This window comes from Buceros rhinoceros, unplaced genomic scaffold, assembly GCF_000710305.1.
Source record: "Buceros rhinoceros silvestris isolate BGI_N320 unplaced genomic scaffold, ASM71030v1 scaffold9366, whole genome shotgun sequence".
NCBI lineage: Eukaryota > Metazoa > Chordata > Aves > Bucerotiformes > Bucerotidae > Buceros > Buceros rhinoceros.
This window is the reverse complement of record NW_010415772.1, coordinates 1,747-19,400: the sequence shown is the minus strand read 5'-3', so window position 1 is coordinate 19,400 and position 17,654 is coordinate 1,747. Positions and strand designations below refer to the sequence as shown.

The 17,654-nt window shown below is 44.8% G+C and overlaps 1 protein-coding gene across 1 annotated transcript in view; it reads left to right on the top strand.

Moving 5' to 3' along the window:
• SSU72 (SSU72 RNA polymerase II CTD phosphatase homolog (S. cerevisiae)) overlaps window positions 1–15,425 on the top strand; it is a 20,779-nt gene extending 5,354 nt beyond the window's left edge. Inside the window, exons 3-5 of the mRNA XM_010137535.1 lie at window positions 12,174–12,313; window positions 14,010–14,128; window positions 14,854–15,425. Of these exons, the coding sequence (XP_010135837.1) occupies window positions 12,174–12,313; window positions 14,010–14,128; window positions 14,854–14,955 (361 nt within the window). The 3' untranslated portion in view covers window positions 14,956–15,425. The remainder of the gene's footprint in view (window positions 1–12,173; window positions 12,314–14,009; window positions 14,129–14,853) is intronic.
• Window positions 15,426–17,654: the final 2,229 nt, after the last annotated feature.

Genomic DNA, 17,654 nt, shown 5'->3' with positions numbered 1-17,654 from the left:
ATGTCGATGTGGTTTCAATGTCTTAGTTGTGCTCAAACAGCCCAGTTTTCTTGCATCTTTTTGAACAAAAAAAAAGTAAGACTAAACAGGTTGTCAGACACTAGAAAACTTGGAACATGGTAGAAAATAGTTCAAGCTGTTACCCAAGGAGTTAGCAAACTCAGTAACTTTTTGCAGGCTATCTCTGCAGTTGCTTGGTAGCACAGACTGTACTGTGTCTTACCACTACGCAGCAAGTTCTTTGTTGTATTTACTGACCAGAAATAGTAAATTCGAGCTCCCTGAGACCCCAAGAGTGGTGGCTTCTTTTGCATTGGACATCGAAAGGCTTCCCCTAAGAAGGGCTTAGCTGTTTGATTAAAGCTGTAGAGCAGAGTGAGAACTCCTTAAACATGGGAGTTCCTTTCTGTGTGGTGTTCCACACGAATGGTATCCCTTGCAGGGGTAGTGGTTTCCTAGGATCTCATTAGTGGTCCTTTTTAAAAAGTTCAAAATGTAGAGTCTAGTCTTATGAATCGTGTATCATGTGCTGGGGGTTTTATCCCTCTGCGTATAGAGAAAAGGAAAATCTTGCAGAGCCGTTTTAACAAGGCGTGGTTTATCTTGATTTTAAAAAGATTGCTACAAAATTATTTGCATTGAAGAATAATTCTAACAAGCACTAATGGCTTGTGGTTTCCTTGCTGCATCCATCATTGCTGCTGTACTGAATATGGCTTGAAGGTAAACCCAACTGGAAGCCAACCTAGTCTCCCCATTCAGCATATTTTGGAGTTACCGTTTTGGTTCTGCTCCACACTGGAAATGGTTGCTGTATTCTCTAAATGTATTTGCAGTTAAACCTTTTCTCAAGATTTGTAGTTAAACCTTTTCTCAAGATAAAGCAAGTTTAAATGGTGGCCATTGCAAGGGAAGTAGGATAAGAACAATTGCCTCTACATCTTTGCCTTTTTGATTCTCAGGTAGCATAAGTTCAGGTTTTCAGACTAAGACTGGCAGTGCAGAAAGCAACTCCATTTCCAGAAATGGGTTTTGAGGGAGAAGATAGTAACCAAACTCAGACCTCCTCTTGTCAGAGCTGTGGAGTAGGTTTTTTGTGAACCAGAGTTATGTGGACTCTCGGGTTTTTTGGGTGAGCGTTACTTCAGAGGTGATGGACAAACATGACATGCTGAAGGGTTGGAGGGCCTGCTCTTCTGATGGTTCTTCATATGTCTTAGCTGTTCGTTCTGGTCCCCAGCCTTGCTTTCATCAGTTACATGGACATGACTGTCATCTGTAGCCTTTTCATGTCGTTTGAAATGGAGTCTCCTGGTGACAGTTGTCTGCTTGTTCCCATATTCCAGTGATGGGACGCATGAAGTTTGAGTGCCTTAGAGCGATGCCCTTCCTCCAGTTCTGCATACCAACAGGGGCCCAGAGCATTACAGACATGAAATACTCAGTGAAACTGTGGCTTAAGGAACTTGGAATGTTCTCCTGCCAGCCACATAAATGAGCCCTATTTCAGAAAGCAGTAGTCTCCAACAGAAATGAGCTTCTGCAGATGCATTGACAGCCTCTTCCTCACTTGTGGAAAGGAGGGAGAACCTTCAAAAACGCACTCTGCAGAGAGTAAAAGCACCTTCACTGCAGTTAATTAGTGAAATACAGAGCACAAGCTCACGAACCTTGAAGGCGTCGAGTTTCAGAAGCACAGGAGTGAGGGATTAGCAGAGCCAGCAGTATGGATGCAGTTGAGTAGGTGGTTGTGGTGTCTGTAAAATGGAAGTACTTTACAGCATCTTAAGATGTGGTAGTTAAATCTTACTGTTAACATAAGTCTCCACATCTACCACTGCAGTGTTAGAATACGGCGTTTGGATTCCCTGAGACCTCATGGAGGGCTGCGACAAAACCACACATCTACTCTGCGTGTGGCTTTTGGCTGCTCCATTCTTTCTAGGAGAGTAGAGGGGTCAACTGCTGATCTGCAGGAGACATGCCCATGGTCTGCGGTACCTCTGTGGGGCCACGCGTGTAGTTACTATAGCTAGTTATAGTTAGTACAGCTACATGGCCTTGTGTAACCCCACCTCTCAAAGCCAGGCCACTGGAGTTACTGGCCCCTTACAGCTGTGTGGAACGGTTTAAGGGCTTATATGGTGGTGACTTTAATAGTGAAACAAAAATAGAGTAAAACTGGTGAGCCCTGCCTTCAAGCAAACACAGAAAACTAGTCAAGGATGAAGCTTTCTAAACGCCAGTTTAAATCTGCAACAGCAGTTGCTTTTTTTGCCCAGGGATAGGAACTGCTCAAATGGAAATTTGACCCGAATTCTGCAGCGGTAGCTCCTGGGTTCTTTTTCAGTGTTAATTAACTCCATGATTGATAGTTTCTTTCCCTTTCTCAACACCGATGCATCTGTGATCCTCAGATGGAAGATACCTAATGATTTCCATAGATAAGGTGATTTTGTTAGGATTTCTGGGCAGCCTACCTCTGCTCTGCAAGCTTGGCCTCCTGCTCTGTTTCCTACTTTTTTGACCTCCTCTTTTAATTTGACCTGCTCTGTAACTATAGATAGGATTCCAGTTGTAGTTCCATAGTTACCTGCTGGTATGTAATTGGGGGTGGGGTGGTGGAGAACATGTCCTCAAGAAGTTACTAAGGGTGTGCTTCAGCTAGAGAGGAAAATGTTACAGAAATTAAGAAAAGAAAAAAGCCTGCCTTAGTACATCTCACTCAAAGAGGTAAGGAAAAAAAAAAAGGTGATAATTTAGGTGATTGGGATCTGTTTTTTTCTCTGAACTTCCAATTTAAGCTGGATGGCCCATATGGTACTTCTTGTGCTATTGCTGCTGTGTGGTGGTTGTGGGGGTTTCTAATAGTATCCTTCACCTTCAGAACAGGTGAAACCAGTTTCTTCTGCCATACACAGACCACTTTGCCAGTAAACGTTTGTAGTATTACGGTCACCCCACAGCTGATGCTTATCCTTGGTTTACTCCCCAGTCTTCCATCTGCCCAAGAAGATGTGCTCTGTTAACTGGTAAGGTGCACGTGGTAGAGCATCAGTAGAGGAAAATGTGGTGGCTTTGGAGCAAGCATAGGCTTGAGAGGCTACATGTAGCATTTCCAGAAATTAAGAGGAGGGGGGGAAAAACCTGAAGCAGGTTCTGGCATGTGCAAGATCTTCACAGGGACTAGATGAACAAAACAAATCTTGATTTCCCTGCAGAAGATGAAGGCCAGCAGAAGTACAGTGCTGAACTAAATTGGCTTCACTGTAGAACTGTGTAGGAGAAAGATTCTGTGCCTTTCCCCAAACTTTTGAGTCTCACTTGAGACACCATCTTGTGTGCCACTGAAGAGGAATAAACACAGAGAGAGCGGGGACTTAGCTGAGAAGAGGAGGCATCTAGAAGCAGTGAGGCTGTGCTGAGGAATGTCTTCTCTGTCTTTATAGGGTAGTGATGAAGGAGGATCCTTTAGTGCTGGAATCTTAGTTAGACATCGCTGCAGTCTTGCTGAAAAACTGTCTAGGAGTCGAGTACAATCTGAGTATTAATAGTCATATCTTCCAGAAGGTTTCCTCTGCTCTTAACACTAGTACTGGAAGGAAACCTTAGGGAAGGAGACCTGGTGTGGAAGAGCAAGTGGAAGTTTCATGCTTCATAATTCTTCTTTAATGACTCTACTCTTAAAAGCCTCTCAATGCTGCCAAGGTACAAATCATAGAAATTGAGTGAACTGTGCTAAATTTTTCTGATGATCTCCACGTGACATGGTTTATATGTCATCTGCTTCTGTGAAGCATTTTGAAAACTGACTTCTGTGTAGCTTGCCCCCATGTCCAAGTAGTACGGCATAAAATATCTTTCAGCTACTCAGAGGAGCATTTCGAAAACTTCTAACAGAGAAGTGAAAGATTGTTTGGAAACTCTGGATGCATTTGGAAGCACAATCAATAACCCACATCTTGATAGAAGGAAGATCAGAAAAACATGAAAGGTAAGAGAAATCTGAGTAAGATGGCCATTGTTACCATTTTACACTGGTCACACTGGTACTCCGAGTACAGAAGAGTGTGTGCAGGCATGTGCTTCGAGCATTGGCAGAGTGATTTGGATCGTAGTGTTTTGTAAAGGGTAGCGTATGACCTTCTCTGTATTTCAGACGTTATTGTTCTGGCACTTGGGATCCAGGTTCCAGATCTATTCAGCTACAGTCGATGCAGCAAGGTTGCGGCGATGGACCAACGTACAAAGCAGTATTTAGCAGCACAAACCAGAAATGGAGCATGGGAAAGGCAGGACGGCTGCGTGCCAGGTTCTTACTCTCCATCTCCCTAGAACCAAGCCGGCTGACACAACTGCGTTTATAAAAACCCCCTCAATACATGGAGTTCTTGCTGGAAGATCTCGCTCCTGTGTGCCACTGGTGTCCGTGCGAGAAGTGTCCGAAGGGCTTCGTACCCCAGACAGAGCTCCGGCAGCCCTGAGGAATTCACATATGCGAGAGCTCTTTTCAGAAAAATTCTGCAAATGAGAGAAACTTGGCAAAAGGGGGAATCTAGCAGAAATAGAAATACACCTTTAGATGCTCACCTTTCCCAAAGGTGATGCTGCTGCTTTATGGATACTTGCTTGTCACCGATTCGATACAAGGTAGTGAAAGTAGCGTTAAAGTCAGAGGTAGTGTTAATTACTGAAGTCTGATTTCAGGATGTGGGGAAGAAATTCAGGCTGTCTTGCTGCCATGTACCTCTACCTGGCATAGCATAGGCATCATTCCAGGAAAACCTCAAAGCGAGGGAAGATTTTCAGAAGTGTTTTCAGAAGATAGGAAGTTGAGGTGGGCGTGAGAGGGAGGCGTTTGAGCTTTTTTGCTGCCCAGTGACAGGACTGGCAGTCTTCAGGATCTTTAGTATTTAATGCAGGAGTAGAGACTACTGATGACCAGTGTGAGAAGGGCTTGCTGGGACAAGCGTTCACCCAAGGCACACAAGTCCTGTGTGTCTAAGCTTTGCAAAACTGGGTGTTCATCAGCCTGTGGGTTAACCACATCCCGCTGTTCTTCAGTAGCTGCCATGTTCATAGTGTTGCTCTAAGGAGTGTTTGCTGCAGACCTCCTCCTGTGTGTTTCTTGCTCTGCATGCTGCTGTTCCAAAGTGGTCCTGCTGTCTCTGTGAATATGTTCTCAGGTTTCCCAAATGTGTGAAACGAAATGGCTTAATTGATTTAGGTAATACTTGTGGTTTGCTTTATCTGAGTTACCCAATCCAGCTTCTTCAGCTGAAAATTACCTTGGAGTTTCACAGTACAAAGCTATGACAACAACAGAAACCAATTTCCGGATACTTGTTGCAGACCCTGTTTCTCCAAGACATTCAGTGGCATGACTAATGTTCTTCTCTCAGACCTCTCTCCTCACAGCTACCTCAAAGCACTTCCGTGCCAATCCTACATTTGCTGCTCATCTTCTGAAATCAGCGTCTTCATCAGAAGATGCTGAATCATCTTCTGATTCTGAGCCTGAGAAGAGCATCCGAAAGTAATGTGTGACACTTGAGAATCCTCTTCTGATTCCTTCTTGCTTGCCTGTGGTCCTGCTAGTGATCTCTCTATTCCTTTGTTACGTGTCCTTGTCACATACTGGATTTAGCAACAGCTTGAACTGTCTTGCCAAGTGACCGAGACATGGTAGCTTCCAGCAAACTACTCTTGAAGTATGCACATGGATGAAGCAACTGTCTGATGGCGTAGCCACGCGTGCCACATCTGTGAAGTCGTCTTGTTGTGTTCTGTCTCTGGTATCCTTGTCCTTCTGGTTGTCCCTGCTGTATGTCTGTGATAACCCTTCTCCAGCTCTCTGGCAGTGGCCTTTGCCATCGCTCCTGTTCTTTTCCCCTTTGACAGTTGGTATCTGTCCACATTCATCCTCATACACAGTTTCAGCAGTTCAGCACCAACAGCTCATTGTCTGGCACTTGAGCTCTGGGCTAAACTCAAGATTTTTTCGTCTTTCAGTGAAGTGTGGGCATGTAGCCCTCAGCTTTCGGGCTCAGCCAAACCTGAGGAAATGAGTGTGGCTGGCACGTTGTCACCTTCAGACCAGCTGCTGTGAACATGCTTGGTGGGGTCTTATCTGTGCAGCTTGTAGCTTGGAAATGCTGCGTAGTCCCTACCAGTGAAAAACAAGTGACATTTCAGTTGTTTGCAAGTCATTAATGCAGACACAAATGTTATCAACCCAAATTAGTATTTCTGTTCTGTATTGGGATGGCACGTTCTCAGTGCTAAGACTAAGTTACACAGTGCCACAAAAAACTTGTGAACAAACTCTGGGTTGTACCAAAGCCACACAATTCCAAAGGAAAGGCAACGTGCACGCTGGATGTGGAATACAGGCAGTTCTTGCAGTCGAAATCACAGTTGCTTGAAAAGTAGAATTTGTAGTGCTGGTGCCCATTTTTAGTGTTTTATTCCCTGCAAGAGGAACTGATTCTGAAGGTGGAAGAAGGTTGGGCAGTCTCACCCCCACTTCCCTTAAGGAAACGTTTAGTCCTTGGGCATTTTGCCAAGCAGCGTATCTTCTGTTTATAATGCAGATATTCATAAATAAATTAGGATGATATGGAAAAGATCCGCAAATGCCATTCATAGCGGTGTGAGAAGTGTTCTGCTCTGCTGCTCCTCTTTGACAAAGAATTGCAGAATTTGAGCCTGACGACAGCTGCACCAAAAAGAATAGTTGGCATGTCAGGTTGGTGTGGAGATGTAGAAGCTTTGGGTGCCAGCTGTTGTCCAAAGATATGTTTTTCCTGAGAAGTGTGTGTATGTTTTAGCAGATGTAGTTTGCCCAATTATGTTTAGTAAATGGGTCTCTAGTATCTTTTAGATGCTTATGTAACTAATTTATACACCCCAGAACTTCAGCTCAAATCACTTGTGAGTTTCAGTTTCTCCTGGGAGTGAAAATGAAACTTACTGAATACTTTGATCAGTAAGAGGTATATTTTTTTATCATACAGGATTTTAACTTAAATAGGTCAATATATTGGCATATAAATTTTATAAGGCAACGCTTATCTAAGCTGTATCTAAGTCATCTGCAGACTAGTCATCTTGATGGGACCTGATTGGACTCCCTTATGCCAAGAAGAGGGAAAGGCATATTGTAGATTATGTTTTTTCATTGAGGGTGGAAGAATTAAAAGAGTAGTGAGGCTACAGATGCACCAGAGTCAGGGAAGACTTTCTACCTTGATAACCTTAAATGTAGGTATTTTCATGCAGCCTTCTAAACCCGTATGGCTGAATTCATATAAATTTCATCTCAGGGTATGAAAAGCACTTCTGAAAGTCAGTTGTCTAGGTGTGATGGTTGCCACTACTAAAAGGCAGCTCTAAGGACTGAAGACAAAGAAAGCCTGTGTCTTAAAATGCAGCATCATGTTAGCCTCAAGAAGTAGACATGAAATTCAGCGTTCTTCCATTTCTCACATGGTGCTTGGTGTCCACGCGGCGCTTTATGGGTTCTGAAATGCACATTGCTTTATAAACATGCAGCTTGGATGGCCTAAGGTGACGGTTGTTCCTGTCCATCCGTTTCTGAATGCCAAGCTCTGAGGTTGAGCTACTGTTGAAATCTCTCTGCTGAGTTAAGAGGGCGTTCTGATTGCACCTGGACACTGAGCTCTGCTAAAGAATAATCCGGTGGGAAACAACTCATCTGGCTATATCCAGCTCTGGTTTTAGTCCATCCTATTTCCCTGAATTTCTTGTTCAGGATCTTGTGGTCTTGTTGCATCTCAAAACTGAGGTGGTAGGTGGAGGCCCCATTGTCTTGGTTACCAGAAAACCCCCTCACCAGTAACTAGCTGTATTCCCAGTGAAGTGCACAACTGTTCCTGATGCCTGCTGCTCTGGGAAAAGCTGCGGTGATCTTGTACCCTGGCAGATTTGAGATCTTGTACTGCTGCTGTGCAGTGTTGCTCTTTCAACCCTTAACTGTCTGATCTTGGGGATTACCAAAGGCTCCTGGTTTTCCTTTGCTACCTTTGCTTTTTGTCCATCTCGGGGGCAGGTTCTCTAAACATAATCCATAGTAATTTCTGTGCAGATGAGTTGCTTTCTGTACCCTGTATCTTGCCACTAACAAGAGTGCCCTACCAAGAGTGAGTTAAGTACTGTTCTTATTTAATGCAAATAAAACTCACTTTCTTGCGTAACTTTCTATAAGCTTGTTTGGTGATAAAAACGTTCGAGTTGCAGCCAGTACATCTTGTCTTCTGTTTCTGAGCTTGCTGTGTTCTTGCTGTCCTCTTGCACTTCTGCTTGAAGTGATTCACCATGAAACCTTGAGGTCTAGAAGCGATGGGAGGTCTGAGGCTGGGCTAGGTGTGACACGTAGGTAGCACTTCATATTGGTGGGGAGCCAGGCAGAGTTCTTGTTAATGGAAAGTCAAATCTGATGCATTTGGCCTCTTTAATGCAGATTTAGTACTCTTTCAGGTGCTGGCAGCCCACTTTAATAGTGATGGATTGGGGTAGTTAGTCTCAATGTGTAGTACTTTAGGAAATATGCCGTATTTTATGCAGGAGCAATTTAAAAAAAAAAAAAGGAACCATAGGAACCATCTCTCCCTGCAGAGAAACTCCATGTCACTCTCCTACTAGATTCTGCTGTTGGGTGTGAAGAAGAATGCCTAAACTCCCCTTAATTCTTCACCGGCAGGTTTACAGGTTGTTCCACACACCATCTTTAGCTTCCTAAAAAGTTGGCTTCTGACGTAGAACTCGGGAAAACTGCTGTTCTCCAGTATGGCTGAACAGAGGAATGTGGAGTTGCCAGCACAGATGGGGAGAGAGCGCGAGCATTAATGAAAAACATTAATTACAACATGAGGGATCTTTATGTAACTGTCTGAGCATGTTCAATACAACTTCAACAGTTACAAAAAACACAGACAAGACCCCAGAAAACCCAGTGAGGAGAGAGCGTAAATATGCAAGAGCATGTGCTGGCGTGTTTTGTTGTGGGGTTTTCCTGTTAATTTTCGTAAGTACCTGAGTGGAATAATGTGTAGCCTCCGCAGGAGACATTATTGCCATCATTGTTCTCACTCTGCTTACTGCTTTTTTTAAACATGTTTTACCCAGCTGACCTCTGGCAGAGATAATCCTCACTCGGGGTTACGGGGCTAACTGATGTTGAAAAAGCCTCATGCTTTTCTTTTTTTTTTTTTTTTTTTTTTTTTTTTTTTTTTTTTTTTTTTTTTTTTTTTTTTTTTTTTTTTTTTTTTTTTTTTTTTTTTTTTTTTTTTTTTTGTCTCTAGATTTCTTAATCAATTTCCAGCAGTAGTTCTCAAATTACAGCCAGAAACATCCTACAGGTCTGTAAGGATCCGGTTTCCTGACAAAACCACACTCAATGTTTTTCTGAATGTCGTAGTCTGATAACCACCAAATCTTTGCTCCTCCATTCAACTACACAGGAAATGCTCAGAAAAATGGGGACATTTGAGAAAGCAATGCAGTGGTTATGGGGATCTCTTAACATGGGGTGGTCCGTATGGACATGGAAAGAGAGCACTCTGGGGTAGGAAAAAATTATATTTTTAAAAATTTTAGCCTTGTAGGTTTTATGACATACAGTGCAGGTTTGGGGAGGTGAGAGCAAGGAAGTACTCTAATCATAATCTGTGTGAAGACAAGCAATTGAAAGGACATCTGCAGAAGCAACCACTGAATGTGAGAGGGAGGAGAATGTGTCAGTGTGGCTGATGTTCAGGCACTTGGTAGAATCTGCTTGTTGCTGGAGGCTTCTGAACCAAGCCGGACTGGTCGCTGGTGGGCTGTGCAGTACCGTCACTGCTGGCTGCGCTGGAGGAGGGGGAAGACACTGTGCTGTCTCGGCTATGTGCATCTTCCCGTCAGCACTCACATCCTCAACTGTTGTGTGGGTCCTGTCAGCAAACATGGTACCGATGAGCTGCTCGGAGGTTACGGGATGGTTAGTTAGCTCTGTGTATGGGGCAGGGCCCTGGCGAGTGGGTGGTGAAAGGCTTTTCTGGTGTCTGTGACAGGAATTCTAAATTTGGGTAGCAGAAGGGGTTTAATCTAAACACACACGCGCATAGCTCTTACTTTTTTTTTAACTACACGTATATCTTCATCGATGCAGTTATGGGATGTTCGTGAGTAAATGGAGAGGATGCACAGTCAGTGACAGTGGCAATAGCTGGGTGTAGCTATCTCCATAAGAACAAGCACCAGTGCTGTGTCTGTTGGAAAAACTCAACTTGCATTGCAACAGCTCCTCTTTATACCCAGTCCTTCCGTTACCGAGATGTCCTGCATAAATTTCATTATGTTGTGGATCTGTTTAGTATAGTTATTCCAATAAAAGCGATCTCTGAATTGGACTCACTGTGAAAACGTGATGGATTTACTACACCAATGGTTTGCAGTAGGCAAAGACCTCTTAGATAAATGTATGCGTGTTTCGTTGACTTCCTGAGCATGGCAGAGTTAAGGCGGCTGCTGGGGCCAGACAACGTAACAGCCCTGAAAGCCAGGTGAAAATGTAGCGAGTACCTTCTGGAGAAGTGACGGCTGAACAGAGCGAGCAGAGATGGATAGGATAGGGAGCGTGGAGTAGGAATCGGTTGGAAGGAAGGCAAATGACTGCAATGATTCGACATCTGGCAGTATAGTGCACACCATTAATGAGCTGTAATACCTTTGCGTTTGCCTGAGCTCATGAGGAGAGAGAAGCTGGGTTATGATGAGGTGTTGAAAACCGTCACGCAGCTCACATCCCCTGCTTGCTGAAAGGATGGGGGGGTGGTGGTGGTCAGGTGAAAAAGATTTCAGACAACCAAATATGAAAGTGTCATGAATCTTAACTGATTATTTCAGTCTCCTTTTATAGGCAGATGGACCCTTGGAAAAAAAAAATAGCTGTAAGTTGGCAGCAGAAAGCTCGGCTGTGCGAAGCAGAAAGCTTGACTGTGTGGGTTTTTTGAATATGCGTAATTCTGTCTCCAGGCTCAGTCAGGAAAGCTAGAGGACAGATGCCAGCAACATTTTATCCTAGAAAGGGAAAAAAAAGAACCCAAAAAAGTGTGTGGGATGTTGTGGATTTTTTTTTTTTCCTTGAACTGCATGATGTAGAAATGAGGACTGTAGGGCCCAGGAAGGGCTCACCTTCACACCGAACAAAGCAACGCGACCGGGTGTTTATTTTGGAAGTGGCTGTGGCAGTTGTGGTCATGCTTTGCAAGTAACCAGAGGTCTGACATGGCCCCACTGAAGGTTTTTTTTTTTCCAAGCATGGTAAACCTTTTCTGGTATTCCAAATTTACCCATAAAACTTGGCCTTCAGAGGGAGGTTGGTGTTAGTAAGTGAGCATATCTATGTGACAGTCGGTCCTGGAGTGCTCCTGGTGAAACTGTGTGTCCCAGGAGGCTGAGGAGCCAGCGGGACGAGTGAATCCTTCTGAACGGGGGGTACAGGAGGGAAATTTGAGCCTTGAGGTTACAGAACCAGCATAAATATAGCTACCAAGCAGCATAGCAGATTCCTTTCACACGCTGACTGAAGTTCTGACAGGCATGAAGTCAGTGTTTTTCTTCATTCCCATTTATATATCTTGGGATATTTTTAAGGGATTATGCTCCTGTGATTGATTTAACTTTGGTTGGAAGTTCAGTTGCATAAACCCGAGGCCGGAGCAGGACTCCATGCAGGTCCTAGAAACACCGTAGAACTGACTTTCAAGACAGAGGGCCCTGGAGTGAGGGGCAGTGACAGAAGTGAATGTAGGACATTCTGCTCACGCAAACAGCTCGCTCTGTGTGTTCTAAGCATTATGGATATAAAAATAGTTGTCCAAGAAAAGTTGTCCTGAGGAACTCAGCTCTTAGAAGGACCTTTTAAAGCTGTCTCTGCCATGGTACTAATGACAGGTCTCTGAAGCCAGGAGCTGCGTGGATCACCCTGATGGGATCGTGCTGCCACTTCAGGAATCTATTTAGTGGTCACTGATTTCTACTTTTTGCAGATTATTATTTGCAAACAGAATCTTCTTTTAAAGATACAGTAATAGCTTAACTTGTACTGGTCATTTGCTCAAAAACATGACTTGTCTTAAAGTAAAGGTACTTAACTCAAACAACTTCAGATACACACAGAATGGGATTTTACACATGTTGGACAGAAATAAGAGGATCAAGCCACGACCAGAAAGATTCCAGAACTGCAAAGATGTTTTTGATTTGATCCTAACGTGTGAAGAAAGAGTCTATGATCAAGTAGTAGAAGGTAAGGACCTTGAACTGATAAACCAGGTTATCTTTAAGTGCTTTGTTTCCCCTCCTCCCTGAAGTCCTCCTTAAATCTGGAATCATCTCTGTCTCCCCTGACCTCCGCTGCTCCTGGAACACCAGCGGGGAGGAGAGCTCGCAGGCCAGTGCTGGAGCCTTTATGTACCAGAGAAGTGGTGGCTGGATACTTACTTCTAAACGGTGCTGCTGTTGGCAGCTACACAGAATGTGTGTGTGTAGCAGTTGTAAGGGCTGACGTTTGGAGAAACTCAAATAGGTGTTAGGTTTGAAAATGCTCCTGGATCTAGAATAGTAGCGAGTTGTATGTGATGAACGTTTTTTCACCTTGGGTTGATGAAGAAACACAGTCTAAGCTGTCTTCCTCGTGCAACTTCCCTTCCCTTCCCTGCAGAAGACTTCCTCTGACCTACCAAGCAGTTTGTCCACAATAAATATCTCCTGTACAGGTGGAGAAACTGTTCCTGAGTGTCGTTAACACTCTGCAGACGTGCCGCAGCTTTGCCCTTAAGTGAGTCAGTGAGATAGGCCAGAAGAATCTCAGCTGGGGATTGGGTTCTGCATGAAGGCAGTGCAGCAGGCGTGGTGTGAGCTCGCTGAAAGCCGTGGGGTTTCAGCAGTGACTGGGTTCGCTCCTGGGCTGAGAACCTGCCTCTCTCTGGAAATGCTGGGTACAGGCTTATGGGACGTTAAACGTGTTTGCTTTCCATTGAAAGACCAGCCAACAGTTCGCATCACGCACACAATTTAAAAGGCTTTGACTCTTCAGACCTCAGTGGGCATGTCACGAGCAACACAGAGCACGATACATTCAGGCTTGAGCAATTAGTGTTTGACATGTGTTGCTAAGTTCTGGGAGCATCCGCCCTGGTCCTCATGTCTCACACAGAAAGCAGCTTTCACTCCATGTTTGAGGTGAGGATGCTGAGGAGGGGAGGTGAAGAGCAACCACTTGGTAATTTCCCCTCTCTAACTTCATGGTTATGCCCTTCATAACTGACCGATGGAAGGAAGAAGGCTCGAGTGCTACCAAATGGCTCTAAAAGGGAAGCCTCAACAGGTTTGACGAAATGAAGTTGCAGGATGGAGTTAGGAGAGAACAACTTGTAGCTTGAAAACTGTGTAATAGGAAGGTTATCTTAGAGGAGCATAACAATACCTGGGTGGATTAGCACGAAAATGAGGATTTTTCCACCTTCAGCCCTTGTTAATAAGCGGAACACATTAAAGATAGAATTTTCTAATGTGCCTACCAGTGCTTAACTTGTAGGAGTCCAGTTAGAGGTTTCAGTGTTAGATGTACAAATGTTAAAAACTGGGAAATGAAACCTCTCCAAGCGAGGAAAACCAAAATCATTCCTGACTTCTGTGAATCTTGATCTTGGTCTTTGAACACTGTTGAGTAAGGTGAGCAGTAACTTTTCTTGACCGGAGCAAATACAGTAATGACCCTTCCACAAAACTGAATTCTTTAGTTTCCAAAACCCATCTCTTGTTTTTGAAATGAGGGACTATTGTTGAAGACAATATCAAATAAACAATTTTCTAAAAACAGCTTTGGAGAGGCAGGTGTGACAGTGTCTGTGTACTTTTAAAAATCTTATGAATACGCTGTGTAAAACCTGATCCCATTCCACCCAAAGCGTTGCTGTTCCGTGTGTTTTGTTTTCGAATAGATTTAAATTCCAGAGAGCAGGAGACGTGTCAGCCAGTACACGTGATCAATGTGGACATTCAGGATAACCACGAGGAGGCCACGCTGGGTGCTTTCCTCATCTGTGAGCTCTGCCAGTGTGTAAGTAGAGAGGGCTCATTGCCTGGGGGGACCTCGGACCCAGCCGCTGCTCAGGGGTTGGACCTTGCTTAGGGCTGCTTGAGGGCGCTGCATATTGCTAAAGTTGTTTAAGTAAAATGCATGTCAAGAGACCCAAGTTTCCGAAATCTGGTGGTGGGTTTTGGAGCTGTTTGTGCAAACTGAGTTCCCAGTTTCCAGAGCGGACTCTGCCCGTGCAGTAAGACTGAGATAGGCTGGACTCAAACCAGCCAATGTAACTGTCAAGAGAACAGAGAAAGGCTCTGTGTCCTCTTACAGCGTGCAGGCTGATGAGCTCACCTATTCCAGTGTGGCAACAGGCTTTTTTATTTTACCCCAACCTGTGTGATCTCGTCATAAGTCCTTTCCAGCTTCAAAAAGCCCAAGAGGGTTCAAGGACTTGACATTTCAGCCGTCCGTTCAGCATGCTCGTAGCTATTGTGACGCTTCCTTTTGTTACCTGGTGAGGATGGATGTTGCCCACTCAACAGAGCGCTGGTTCAGTGCCAGCGCAGTGGATGGAGGGGGAAGCTGTGCAGGGGAACGTGGTGCAGAGTGTGTGTGTTGGGGATCTCCCCAGAGCACCCAGAGCCGCGCTGTTCGAGCCAGCCTCCTGCGGCAGGAAGCCAAAAGCGTCAAGTTATTGCCGTTTTCTAAACCGCACCGTGTCCTCGGAGCCCAGTTGCTCAGTGTTTTTTCTCTTCTAGATACAGCACACAGAAGACATGGAAAATGAAATAGATGAGCTGTTACAGGAATTTGAAGAGAAAAGTGGAAGGACTTTTCTTCATACTGTCTGCTTTTATTAAAGCACATCTGTCTCTTAGGCCTTAACACAGATGAGGGAAGCATGTGTTTAAAGTTCTGATTATACTGTATTTTCCTGGAAAATGAATATTGGTCTCTTTTTGTTTAAAACCTCCTTTTCGGTGTCTTTTTGTTTCAGGTATTCTGTCACAGGTAGGCAGAGATACTGGTTGGGGTTGTACATATGAGATGACTAAAAGTATGCACAAAGGCCGCCTATTTAAAATGAGAATCAAGTTTTTCTTTAAAACCTACTTTAATTATTACAAGTAGGTTTTTAATTATAAAGAGAATGTTTCTTGAATATAAGTTTATAATGTATTTTTCCAGCTTACAAATTTATTTTATTTCAGTTGTGCTTTTTTTTATTTTAATGTGACAGAATGGCTGAACTACGTGAGGATATGAATGGGACAATGAAAAACGAGTATCTGTATATTATTAGATATAAAGTTGGAAGCATCCAATAAAAAATGAAAAACCCCTAAGTTTGTCTGTTTTGAAAACAGAAGCTAAGGAAGTGTCACGGTTCTCTCTGAGGTAGAACACCAAGTGTCTGCGGGAATGCTCCTGCATCCAGAGAGTCTTGGAGAGCGCAGCAACCGCAAGACGATCTTGATAGGAGTCAAGAGCCCCGCACTGTGTCCCCAGTCCTGACAGGTGCCTTGTTTGGGCAGCCCGTAATGACTTTTGATCCCGTGTTGAACTACAGTGAGCTGCTTTCTCTGTGTGAGCTGGGGCACCGCCAGGAGGTGCGGGATCTTAATTGCTTTTGAGTTATCGTGGGTGAGGCTGGGCTGGAGCGGGCAGGGCCGGCCGTGCCTGTGGCTTCGGTAAGGGAATGGGGAGAACTGGCGAATGGCACTGCCAGGAGAGAGAGCTGAAGGCTTTTTTTCACTGAGGTGTCTTTTGAATAGAAGCATTTTCCTCCCATGCAGCAATAATAAACACGCTGGTCACAGCTCAAAATCCGGAAGCTGAGGACAGGGATACAAACAGCCACAGCTCGGGCTCTTTGTTCAAGCCGATAAAGGTGACACCAAACCAAATCTTTGGAGGTTCAGATGTGAATGGTGAAGTGATGCTGCTTTACAGGCAGGAGAAGATCTTAAGAGCTGTTTTGTCAGAGGAACCTGTGAGCGATCTGGAGCAAGGGAGGTCTGTGTGCTCGTTCATACGTGGAGATGTGAGGGCGACCTTTTAAACAGCACGTTACAAGTGAGGTGGCATGAGCTCCTGGCTTCTCCCTGGTGTCACTGACCTCTGACAGCTCCTGTCAGTCACCTCGTCTTCCCCAACTCTAGTGGTTTTGCACGTGCAGGAGGTCAGTGCTAAGGACTCTCTCAGTTCAGGGCGATGTTACCCGTGGATGTGGACGACGTCGGCAGTCTGTGGTAAGTCACGGGGCAATACTGCTTAACCTCCTGCAGTGAACGTGCTCTCCGGTGTTAACAGGCACCTGCTCCACACATGGAAACTGCAGGCTTCCATGTCTGGAAAGATTTCTCTGCAGCTGCAAATCTTCAAGTCTGAGGTCAGGCCCCCAAAGAAACCTTATTCCTCTCCCTGCTCCTGGGATCTGGGGGTTGGCTGCGGTTTCAACTGCCTTGTGGGAAAACTTAGACCTCTGCCAGCTCAATCGGTGGCCTGGAAAGTGTCCAAATGGGTCATTGCATCACACTGGGGCCCCAGCGATGTTAAATATCCCCGAATTTCCTGTGCTGTTTTCCTTGTTTGTTCAAAATGCTTACAGACGTTGTGGAGGATGACTGAACCGTCAGGACGGGCCGGGCATGGAGTTCAGGCAGCGGCTGCGATGAGGTTTGCAGAGTGTGTGTGTTCTGGTTGGCTTGTCCTGTCCCATTTTGTTTCTGGAGACTGTGTGTGAAGGATTTCGCTCAGCCTCCTCTGCTCCTGCTCATTTGTCTGTCTGATACCATCGCTTGTTACCATGGGGATATTTACAGCCAAAGGAAGAGGATGATTCTGGAGGACTGAACTGCTTTAGTTAATCTCTTTAAAAAGACATGTCAAGCAAGCGCGGTACTGAGTGGTGTGAGCAGGGTTTTCCTTCCCCGTGCAGTGTCGGTACTGAAGGCTGCTCCGTGGCAAGGTGAAACTTGGAGAGTGGTTGAAATCCTTTTCTACTTCCAACTTAATCCATCCCACGCAGAGCTCTTTGTTATGTTAGAGAGGCAGTAAAACCCCAAGCAGTGTGGAGATCCACAGCAGGGTCCTCTAGTACACAAAGATTATCCTTTCTGTGTGTGTAACTGGCAGAGGAGTCTGGCCACTGTAGTGCTAAGAACGGATTAATTAATTAGCAGAACTTCAGTATGATTCTTCAACTGAAATGAGAAGCCTTGGTCTAAAACCATGATACAGTGTACAGGATATTCCAGGATTGTTCTCCCCGTCCTAAACCTGCTCCTAAGCCAAAGCAACGCCAGGAGCTGGTCATTTATTTACCAGTGTGCGGAAGGTGTCTGTCTGGCTGGACACCTGGACGGACAGGCAAGTATTCCGAGTGATCCACAGAGCAGTTCAAAGTATTTCACATTGCTGTGAGCAAGACCTGTTCTTCAGCTGAAGCTGTTCTTCCTCTGACACACTGCTTCTCATTTAACTGACGGGTAGGTGAAAAATGGACCCGTTTACATGGTCTCCTTATGCTTCGTTTACATTGAAATCCACAACGAAG